General features: G+C 40.0%; 1 protein-coding gene across 1 annotated transcript; it reads right to left on the bottom strand.

Annotated features, from left to right (window-relative positions):
- Positions 1 to 1,298: 1,298 nt before the first annotated feature.
- On the bottom strand, positions 1,299 to 8,771 carry tmem161a (transmembrane protein 161A). The gene is made up of 11 exons (XM_085398907.1): positions 8,637 to 8,771; positions 8,068 to 8,171; positions 7,899 to 7,982; positions 7,620 to 7,711; positions 7,279 to 7,435; positions 6,647 to 6,862; positions 6,282 to 6,425; positions 6,065 to 6,178; positions 5,765 to 5,939; positions 5,495 to 5,591; positions 1,299 to 3,995 (listed from the first exon to the last, which is right to left on the bottom strand). The coding sequence occupies exons 1-11, from the start codon at positions 8,637 to 8,639 to the stop codon at positions 3,691 to 3,693; spliced, it is 1,491 nt and encodes a 496-aa protein (XP_085255033.1). The 5' UTR covers positions 8,640 to 8,771; the 3' UTR covers positions 1,299 to 3,690.
- Positions 8,772 to 12,113: the final 3,342 nt, after the last annotated feature.

Below are 12,113 nucleotides of genomic sequence, written 5' to 3'. Positions count from 1 at the left end.
GCATTCTATCTTTTGAATACACACACACTCCCTCATTATCATGTCAGGGCCCTGTCAGGCAGCTCACCATGCACCCACCAAACGAGAGGAACAAAAATAGACCACGCAAAAGCCTGGAAACCTTTATTTCTTCCAAACAAGACAAAAAAGGGGGCACAAATAGGGTCATTTCCATAGCTGGTTGTTTCATAGTAACCATGCCAAAATGTTTTCCTATGCTGCCTCTATGGAGAATTGACCTGCCTTTTCACGGTGGGCACACACAGAGACACACACACAGTATTGAGCTGTCGTCTCTCCACCTTAAATGACGAGACTTTCACTGGGGTCATGTCTGGTCTGATGAGACTAGACCAGGCCCAGTCTGTAAGGCATATCTGGGTCCTATGTATACACACACACACACACACACACACACACACACACACGCAGACATACATTCTAGCCTCTATAGCAACCACAGCCGGCCATGGCTGTCTGACTTGCCTTGTTGCAGTCCATAGAGCAGACTGAAGGGGCCCGAGGCCTCCAGCACAGATGCGTAAAAGTAATATCACCATTCAGTTCATGAGGCCAGGCATTCTTACAGGCCCACCAGAGAGAAGGATGAGCTTGACTCAAATTAAACCGATGTTCCACAGCAACAAAAACATTGTCCTAGAAATTTTTCTGCACTTACTGAGATGTAGGATTTGCTAACTGGTGTGCTCTCAAATCTGTTTGCTTCTCAGTGGCTTTGCGATTGTTAATGTCTTTCAGTTGTCCATATAAAAAGACAGTGAGGTGAGGAGCATGTCCCTTCTTTTACTGAAGGATGCTCACAACGTTTGACTGGAGGAAGAATTTAAATCATGTCAGCTTTTAAACAAGGAGCCACTCTCTTCTCATTATTGCAAAAAGCTGACGTGACAATTGACTGGCATGTGATTTTGAAGGTTTTGATGTCACAAAATACATATGAATGATTTAAACTGCACTGTCAAACAGAGATTATGCAGTTCACTGCATAAAACCTGTCCATTAACTGGATTATTTTGCTGCTACAGCCAAGCTCATCCACCGCAAACATTTCTTCTCAGAGTCCAGGGGGCATTAGGTTCATAATAATTACCAGTGATTAAAGAACGATCTTCTCAGGAGGTTGGGGTCAGAGATCAGCACCCTGCACAGCGACTAGACGCTCCATTGTCATCCATGTCTTTTGTCAATGGAGTACCAGTTCTTTAAAAGGAAATGTTCTATCTGTAACATCTCCCACGCTCCGTGGTGGAAGGAGGAAATAACGGAGAAAGTCAAAATGAAGTGAAAACAGCAAATCTTTTTATTAGGACCACACATGGGGGAAAAAAAAAAAAAAAAAATCAGGTTACAGCCAAAGTGTTGCACAACATGCATTCAGAAAATCTCCTAAGGGAACATTTCATATCAACTTCACAGTATAATGATATCAGAGCATTCAAATACGCCATCTAAAGAAAACATACTAATGATCAAAACCATCCACAGAGTTAATCAATGTATCATAAATAAAATAAATAAAACACACTGATGAAGACTGATTCAGAGAAGGTTTTGATTAGTCTGACATATACATGGCTGATTGGCAGCAACAACAAAACCTATGAAGTAAAAGACGCGATTAAGACACTGCAACTAGCATGTTGTTCATGGGTAGTGTTTGAAAATTAATGGGTAAAACAGAAATGTACCTGCAGTGTTCACTGCAGAATATCAGCTTGTTCTAAATACACATGAACAGGGAGGAAGGAGATTTCAAAACATTCAAAATCCCTGAGCTCCCAGGCACTTCAAGATAAAGAGCAACAGCTCCACGGTGTTTGGCTTTCAAACACTAATACACAGCCACACTGCATTACACTCAGTAGGCTCGATCTGAAAATTACGCCCACACAGAAAAACAGGAAAAAGAAGCAGAAAAAGACACGCACGCACACATACACACAAAATCAAAACAACACAAAACCAAAAAAATAAAAAATAAAAAATCCCCCCCAAAAAATAAAACTCAAAAAGTAGCACTCGTGAATCGGTTCTTTAAGGACTGCAAAGAGTCCCTCACAAAAATATGTCTTATTACTCAGGCATTAAAATATTCATACTTGTCCTGGTACCTCCAAATATCATAAATGCAGCATTTAACAGTGTTTCTTTGAAAATTAAAAAAAAAAAACAACAAAAAAACAAAACTCAGTAACACTGGCATAGATACATGTGAGAAGTTGCAGAAAAATGTTCTATTAAAGAAGTTATTAGATAACACTGGGGTCTGTATCACAAAGAGAGCTCCGTAGGTAATTCAGCAGCATTTGGGATTAACTCTGGTTTAACATCATCACAAAGCTGGTTCAATTTTAGCCTCAGTAAATAACAATGGTAACCAACACTGTATGATTAACCTGCTTCAGGCAGGGTTACCTTTCAGGAAAACAGACTTTAACAAGTCTTTCTGGGAAAAGAGAAAACAAAACAAAAACTGGACTCTTCAGTATCCTGACAATTACTGAGCACTTTGCATTTAAAACAAGAGTTTTAATAAACAATTCGTATACCAGTTTGTCTTACTCTCATCTAGGGTGAGGCAATTATAGCTGCATGTCAAGTAAGCATACGGTTACAGGCACCATTCATTAACAGTTAAAGCAAATGCACTATTTTGGTCAGATAAACAAATCAGATTTGTTTTTGTTTGTTAATCTAAATCCAGAGGCAATTCCTGCAGAATTCCAGGTTTTATCAATGCAATATCCAAATTAACTTGCTGGTGAATGTTTTGAACCTGAATGTGAACTCTGTCATATTTCATCACAAGACTATCACGGCCTGCATTAAATTCACTGTAAGAATAATGTGATATCAACTGACTATAAACTCAGTCAAACGTATCCTTCATTTTTGTGGATAACAAAGTTTGGTTTGGCAGCAGCGTGAACAAGGTGGATGAAAGGTGGTTACTACTGCATATCAAGTTAGACTAAACGCTACCAGAATTTCACAACACCAGTAGTGTGCGTAATAGACGCTACACACCTAAAAAGACTGCACAGTTGACCCTTCTAACGCAAATAGTACACAAAAAAAGAAAAAGAAAAGGGCTTTAAGTTTCACTTCATATTTTTCACTTTGTTGTATGCGCCCCACCTGCAGGGACTGCCCCAATGTCTGACAACTACTTTTGCGTTAACCAGTGTGTAGAAACACTGCACTATAAGGCTGTAATAACACCTGCGCTGACATATTTTTTAATGCAACATAATTTTCTTCATTTGAATTATCACCGCTATCATCAGTATCGGTATATGGTGCCACCTTCTGGGCCAATTAAACCCAGATTTTACTGAGCCAATTTAGAATTAGCATTGTGATACATGTTAAGGCGGACTAAACTACCGTTGATTTGTGATGCAGACCCCACTCAGTTTCTTTCTGTATATTTGTGTGTTACTAATGCCAGAGTCCTGCTGGTCTCAAAAAGTTACAAGGTCAAAAAGTAGTAAATATTGCAACAGACAGCATCCAACCTTGATCAGTTACAACCAGAAAGATGGTGCAATCCAGCTGCAGTTCTATTTTAATGAAATGTCCCCTCTGCTGTCTGCAGGCATCCTGTGCGACAGCATAATATGAGCTGATTGCTGGATGTATAGAAGTATGGCACTCCATTTTCCTTAGTTAGTTTTGCATAAGGTACTGATGGAAGTAGATGCCAAACAGAGAGCTTATGACCTGGCAGGCAGCCACCCACCAGGTGAGAAAGGCAAAAAACCCTCTGTAGAAAAGCGGTGTGAGGACAGATCGCAGCGCTGTGAAAGTCTCTGACAGTCGAGCTACTGTAGCTTGGATGTCTTCCTCCATGTCCTCCATCCCTTCTTCATCTTCATCTAGAGCTCCAGACAAGACAGGTGCAGCTGTGGGCATGATGATTGCTGGTGTCACACCAGGGGTATCCTGGGCACCTGTACTCCAGGAGAAGTCCCCTGCAACAAATAACTGGTTATGTTTCACTAACATTCAGACTGCTTGACCTGTCCAATAAATGCCCAGCTTGCTGGTCAGACAGCCTTGGAATCAAGCTATTTTGCTAATTTTGCTTCTGGGGACAACAGAAAGTTTTTGGGAATATCCAGGCCAAAAAAAACAAAACAAAGATCTTTCATTTTTATCTGCCGCTTGCTTACAATTCCTGATTAATAAACCTAACCTACGGTAATGAAAAGTTAATCTTTGTCAGATGATTGCCAATAATGACCTAACTCATCAACAAATTATTTTCTTTTTTGCTCTCCACATGGCACAGTTATCTGCATGCAGTCAAAACCTGATTGATGGAAACCAGAAAACTTCCAATACCAAAATTCTTATCCCTTGCGACTGGCAGCAGTAGGTTTGCAGTTTCCTGACTAGAACCAGCTAAAATTAGTCCACTTACTCGTAGCACACAGGTGTGAAATGTGTGTGTTTAGTTAGTTTGTTTGTTTGCTTGTTTTAAATCGATTTTAAATCATGCTTTTTATTTGTTTTTGTTTCTAATGTCTCTGTAAAGCACTTTGAATCACCTTGTTGTTGAATTGTGCTATACAAATAAATTTGCCTTGCCTTGCCACACAAATTAAATTGTACATTTCCAGGGCAGAATATAGTAAAAGTCTAATTTATTTCAGGGGGGCCTTTCTACTTTATTAGGGTAAAAATTAAGAATAGACAGGAGGGAAAGAGAGTGGGGGAAGACACACAGGAAAAGGCTGCAGGTCGACGTCTAGCCCGAGCCACTGCATTCAGCCTCGTGGTGTATGGTGGAGCTAAATTGCCACCTACAAAAGTCTATTTTTGGATCTGGTTTTTGGCTGGCTAATTTTTCATTGATTGCACTCTGATGCGAACCAATTTCCAATTAAACCTCATTTTTACCGTTATAAGGAACAAGATCAAATGTGACAACCGAGGCAAAATGTGCAACTTCCCATTTATATCAAGCACCGTCACTTCTACCACATAAAATAACAAGTGACATAAAAGCTAATAGCTAATTAATTCCAATTCCATTAGTGCCTTCTTGTCCAATGCCAATGATTATCTATGAATGCAAAAATGCTCCACTCTATAGCATGACTCCAGGACTGCTGGTATTTTTGAAGTTAACTTTAAGAGAAATCCGTGAACCTTTTGTTCATCAAAAATATTAGGTTGGCAGTATTTATGGATACAAACTATCCACTTCAGACATGTTGAAACTATCAGAAATATTCACTTTGGTTTATGCAACAAACTGCCTGGATGGAGCTTCAGGATGCAGCACACACGGCCCTCGCTCACTAGTGCTCTTAGCAAATTGGCACAATCTGACATAAGGAGCAGTCAATTTAAAAATGGATTAATGTCTGACTAATTTCCAGAGAAGTTCAGGCCTGTGAAAGTCTACATGGTTGAGAAAAAGTTCAAATATCAAGATGTGAGTTTCAGTGAGCATTTTACTTACCCAGTGCCTTAAGTGACAGTGTTGAGAATAGGATGAGCAGAATTGGAATCAGATACTGAAGACTAACTACTGTCAGGTAGCAAAACACACGTGTAACCTGGAAGCGGGCACAGAAACTTTACTCGACACAGGCACTCAAGTTTTTATTAAGAATTATCCTTAAATATTTAAACAGTTTTTTTTAAGTTGTTTTTTTATTAAAAACTCTCAATTTGTCTGTTTATAAGATAAAAGCATGCAATACTGAGAAAGTTTAAAACTGCATTTGACCTTTCGTTGGATGTCAATTGCAGCAATACGTCCTGCCTCCTTTTTCATCTGCTCTACCCATTTTTGAGCTAGGTTGAGGTAGGCCTGGAGGTGATAACGGGTGAGACCCAGCCGCAGCACACACGACACCACGATGATCCAAAGACGCATGCTGTCAAATGTTTCGCTGGATACTCTGCAAAGAGTGAAGTTATCAGAGATTAGCCAGGTGTTCACTAAGCGCTGCCTAGAAGAATTCTTCTATTTCCTGATTGTTAGTTCTAGCTTCTCGAAGCCAATCAATCAGAAATGAGCACTCACAGAGTAACAGAAGTCTTTCCCATAGGTGCATTGGCCAGGAAGTCTCTTGCAATGGGTTTCACCCACAAAACCAACACAATGACTGGAGACAGAAAACCCATATGCAGCAGAATCCTGTCAGGAAACATTAGGGACACAACTGAAAGAGCAGAGTAGAGCTAATGTGTAGTAATAAAAGACATGAAGCACATGCTATTTTTCATATAACAATTCTTACTGGATGAGTGGACGGTCTGAGTTCATCTGCACCGCATCCAAGTGAGTTTGAGCCAGCCGCAGTCCAGGGAAGGCCAAGAGAGCTCCGATGTAGGCACAGACAGCAGCCAAACCAAGCTTCACTGTCAGCTTAGTCACTGGGATTCTGAGTTTAAAGCAACCACTAACAGTAAGTGACACCAATATTTAAGAAGGGCTACTTCCAGCACAGATATCAAACACAGTCAGGCTCATTCCTGTGCCAATTGAAAGATGACTCAACTCATATAAGATTTAATATAAATCAATTTTACTGCAACAAGCATTTCTTTAAAGACAACAGGTCAATATTTCAATCAGAAGTAATCTTTTCATGGAGATACGTACGACCAGTCAGCGTAGCCCTGCTGTTTGACAAAGATTTCCAAGCTGTCAAAGAGGCTGGAAAAACCCGGCTCTAGGCCGAACTCCAGGTAGTCCTCTCTGACAACCAACACTAGCATGGCCACAAGCAGACACAGAAAACCAAAGGCAAGGCACACTGAGCGCTCACCACCCTCCTCAGAGCAGAAGTAGTGGCTCATTAGGGTGTGAAGGGTCTTTCTGTGGGTCAGATGGTAAAGGAAACCAAATAAGAGGTGTTAAAAAAAAAAAAAAAAAAAAAAAAAAAAAAAAAAAAAAAAAGGAGCTACATATATTTCAGTGATAATTTACCTTTAGTTAAACATGTATAAGACTTACAATTTGTAAGACATTTTTAATGTTTTTATATTAGTTTAACACTAGTAGTGCTTGTATTCCTAATAAGAGATTAAACGTTAGCTGTAGAAAGAGATTATTAGGATTTTAGGTTCATTCAGTACTATAGATAGTTACCAACTCATCTTCATTGATATAACAGCTGCCAAGAATGTGGTGGACATATCAGGATCTTCAGTCAGGAAAACATCACAAACTAATCTGGCTCTAGATATATTCTTTCTAACCTAGAGAGTGAGTGTTTTACATTTGAAGGATACAGACAGAAGAGAACAGTCAGGACACACCAGATGGCTCCAATATTAACCTCTTTGCTGGCATCTACCACACTATAGTAACACTCAGTGAAGAGGAAAACTCCGGTTGCATAGACTGCAAAATCTACAAGCCACTGGTACTCCAGGAAAAAGCGCAGCACTGAAAATAGAAACAAGAACAAAAAAAACAAAAACACAATCAAAATGAGAATTTCAATAAAGTTTCCATGCAGTGTAATATGCTGCAAACCACCGGCGGGACTTAACAGTGAAAGCTGGGCTTCGAGTAATATTTACTCTTGCACAACATTACTGTGATGTGGACGAAGAAGTATTTGTTTTACCGAGAGCGTCAATGACGTTGACTGGTGCTTTCTCCAGGTGAAGGTCAATGTCTTTGGGCACAGTGAGCGGCTTATTCTCCCCATTCTGCCGCCTATGAGCAAATAAAGGATGGAAAAAAAAATAACAATGCAAGCCTGAAGCATGAAGAAACGGATGGATGAGAAACACACTATAACGCTGTCATGGAGTAACACTAGAATCACATGATACAACTTTATAACTTCATGCTATAGCACGCAGTGGTCCTGCAGCATGAAGCACAGCCCTCCATTTCCCACCTGTCTCTCCTGTTTTGTTTGGGCATCTGCTTTCCTGCCAGGGCACACAGCTCTCCCTCTGAAGGGTGTTTGAATCGCAACAAACTGGAACAAACAACAAGCACATGTGTTAAAGCAGTTTAGTGCACTGTGTGAATTACGTAAAACCTGATTATATTACTGACAGTACCTGCCGTTGCAGAGGAGCCAGCGTGCAAATGAGCAATGTGGAGCCATCCTCTGCATTATGCTGGCGGCCAGTAAGCTGACCACAAGCTGAACTCCCATCAGCGCCTGTCAAATTAAACACACGCACTGAGTTTCCACCGTGCACTTGAGTGCATAGCGTCATTTTGTATAATGAGGATGTAGAGAGCACGAGCGCCTTGTCTACAACAGTAAGGACTCCGCAGCAAAGTTTGAAGAGCCGTAGAGCTGGCTACATCACGGTTTGTTTACATATAACAGTCTGTGGCAGAAGCTAACTCACGTAGGACATTAAAGAGATAATAGCAGGAAGAGGTTACGTTCAACAGCACTAAGAACACGATACGCTGGTAGCCGCTGCAAAATGAATGAAACTGAGCAAATGGCTATCGTGCTAAATTTAACTGGAGGTCCACCACCTGTCAGTACAGCTGGTTAGCATTAGCAAACTAGCTCTAACTGCCTCCGGAACACCTAAAAAGCGCTCGTCAGTGGGCTTCCCAGCACTCTGTAAGAAGCTGTTTTTATATATAAGACTATAAATGAAGTTACCATCTCTTCTTCCAAACGGCGTCGTTGAAACGAGAGTAACTAAAACAGCTTCTTCTCATGCAAGAAAGTCTTTGGCATCTGAACCTGCCGACATGTGGAGCTGTTAAATGTCCCGGATGTAGTCGTGGAGACGGGAGATGCCTTCAGGTGCTCCGGGAAAGAATCGTAAATCTGAAATGTGAATCCCCATATGCCTCTGAGGTGAAAGTCAATCTGGAGGTAAAAGTGTATTTTCTACTAATTTTTATTTATTGGTTAACCTTCAGAGAAAACGAACCATTGTTTTCATAATCACACATTCAAATTGCTAATGTTGAAAGATTTTCTTTTTATCTAAAGAGTCACTTTAGATAAAGTGAACCATAGATAAAGTTAGCCTGAACCATTCCTATATTTTGCTTGTTTTATGTTATTGTATTTTTGCACAACTTTGTTGCTCGTGAAGCTTGCACACAAGAATTTCACTCACATGTACTGTACCAGCGTACCTGCACATGTGATGTGACAATAAAAGTGATTTGATTTGAACACCCAGGTAAAAAAAAAAAAAAAAAGGAAAGAAAAGAAAAGAAAAGAAAAGAAAAGAAAAGAAAAGAAAAGAAAAGAAAAGAAAAAAAAAGTTGCGGCCAAGCAAAATTAGAGCAGCCTAAGCCTACTGCGGGCAATCAGTATAAGAACTGAAAGGTGAGAACCCTTGAGAAAGAAAAACAGTATAGGTAGACAAAAATACAATTTCTACTACTCCTGCCCCTTCCTTTTTACCTCTTTAACATTTTCAATTACTAATATTAAAATGTGGATTTTGGGGATTTTGTTTATAATGTAGCAATTATAATGTAGCAATTAGGCATAGTATTTCACTTTCGCAACTTTACTGAAATCAAAATAACACAACAGCCATACTGTTGAGTGAACATTTTCCGATTACAACAGCCATAATCGGAAAATGTTCACTCGTTCACGTGAACATTTTCCGATTTTTATGAAGGCATCAGAATAACAATGTTTTGCTCTTAGTCCCCTGATAGAGACAAAAAAAATGCCACTGTGATAGTAAAAATATGATTGAAAATATGATTGAAAATTATTGCATCATTTCCCCCGGTTTTACGATTTGAACATACAAAAAATAATAGTGTGAAAATGTCTGTTAATTAATACATATTCTGCAGTATAAAAATGACAAACAATAAGGAAACTTGTAAAGAGGTTTTGCTTTTACTTCTCATCTCTAATTAAATGTAAAATTGTACCCTTCATCTTTCCTTGTTATTCTTCAGTGCCCCTTAATGCCTCTGTGTGATCCTTCTAATGATAATCTCCAGGTTTCATGCTTCCACCATCATGCATCTTAGCATTTCATTGGATAAAAACAAACATTATGCAGATTGTGAAGCTTAAAGTCTCTGATATGCTCCTGTTACTCTCTGATTTGGTATTAAAACACTAAACACCAGGGAATGAGTAAAGAAGAGAGCACACTTTCTGATGCTATCATGTTATTAAAGTATTATTTTCCCATTTTGATGGGTAAAAGAAACTTTACTATACCAACACAGTTATCTTCAAACCTGAAGACAAAGTGTATGTCTTTGCAATTTGACAGTGTTTTAACACAATCTGCAGGCATCGGAATACAGTAAACCATGAGTTGTTCGGCACCTGAGACAGTGCAGGAAACAGCTCGGTGCATCCTTCATGGGTGGTATAGTTTGTCTCTGAAGTTCCAAATGATCGTACACCCAGAAACATATCCACGCTTGGCCTGAACATGCATTATAATGTCAGCTCATCCCATCTAAAGCCCCCAACAGTGCCAAGTATTTCCAGCAGCATGCCCTCTAAAGATCTTTTTCCAAGACCCATTCACAGCATTTAAATCTGTGTTTAGCATGTGTGTTCATGTTATTTGGCTGGTCTCCTGAAGCTGATTGAATTTCAACTTTCTGCTAATTGGTGGCAGCCCTTCTACTGAAGATGTGCCTGATCCTTCGCCCTGTGAATTTGGGTGCGAGAGCATGGCGCTTCAATAGGAGCTGTGAATTTGATCAAATGGAGCTTTGTGCAGTGAAGCAACAGCATCTCTCGTGGGCATGTATGAACCATCAGGCAAGCATCTGCAAACATAAATCAAGTGAAATTAGTGGTTTAACTCAATATCAAGCTTTGCGTGCGTGACTGATGTTTATGATCCACCTCCAGCCTCCACCTTCAGGCAATGCGTTTGTGAGATTAGTGAGAGTTTTAATTAGAATTTCACTTTTGCATATCAGTTTTTAAGACATAGAGGTATTTGTTAAGCCATCTCTTGATGCTGCTGGGTTATGAAATACACACTGAGTCATTTCTGGCTTTGTCTTTTGTGGATAGCACAGCATTCATAGATCATCCTGACATTGTGCAAACTCTGACTTTTCCAATGCCTACATCTGGCATTGATCACAAACAAAAGGAAATAGTAATTTCTTAAATATTTTGTATATTTTTCGAGACATTAAAATGTAATTCAGACCCAGAGAAGGAATGTCTCTGTCTGGGTGGAAAACATGTCCATCATTATCATCTTTGACACAAATGCAAATCCTTCTTCCTGTGTTAGCCATCTGTGGTTGAAGTGCTGGGGCAGAAATTACTGAGGAAAATGGACACAAATAAAATGCAAATTCACCACAGACTACAAGTGGCTCCCCTCCCTCTGCTCAGATCGGGGGGCCTCTTGGTTCCCACACCACTTCCCCGTGTTTCTCCCAGGGTGCTGCTGGGATACCGACGGCTGCTTCTGAGCCTGCAGCAGAGACGCAGCCCTCCCATTGGCTTGTCTTTGTTCACCCTCATGCATGACATTCATCACCTGATTTGAATATATGCAAATGTTGCAATGGTGCCCCGTCAAAGGAAACACTCCCCCCACCACCTCTCTCGTCTCCCTTCATTTTCCCCGCTCTTTTCCTTTTTGTCTCTTTTCCTAACTGCTGCCTCCTCTGCTGTGTGGGAACCAGCTACGGAGGGCCAGATCTGCTTTGTCACATGGATTTATTTAAAAGAGTAGTGAGAGTCATGATTGTTAATTACCAGGCATATATTATAAGGAAGGTTACACTGCATCTGTTAAGGCGATTCACTGCTGAGGCATTATCTTTTTAAAAAACCTGATCCCACATCTGTTTCTACAGTGTATACAAGCCAAACACTGTCATAGGTGTCAAATATAACAGTCTGGTTGGTTATTTCCTTTCAGAGTGATCAAATAGCTTTTATTTATCATGTACATTTCTGATCACTCTCCATTAATAAGAAAAAATGCATTTCTTTGAACCAGCCTCAAGGAACTTAGTATCGCTGCAACAGGAGAAGCACAGATGTTGCATTCAAAATGGCTCTGTGCTTGAATGCAGCAGCCATACTACCAACATGCACCAGCTCAGGACCAAATATAATTCAGATCATTAATATTATTATGCACACCTGTGCCTCTTT

Source organism: Rhamphochromis longiceps, linkage group LG23 (genome assembly GCF_057381845.1).
Source record: "Rhamphochromis longiceps isolate RC_006_pf linkage group LG23, R_longiceps_female_GT1.1, whole genome shotgun sequence".
Lineage (NCBI taxonomy): Eukaryota > Metazoa > Chordata > Actinopteri > Cichliformes > Cichlidae > Rhamphochromis > Rhamphochromis longiceps.
Note: the sequence above shows the minus strand (reverse complement) of the source record. Positions and strands in the feature narration are given on the sequence as shown.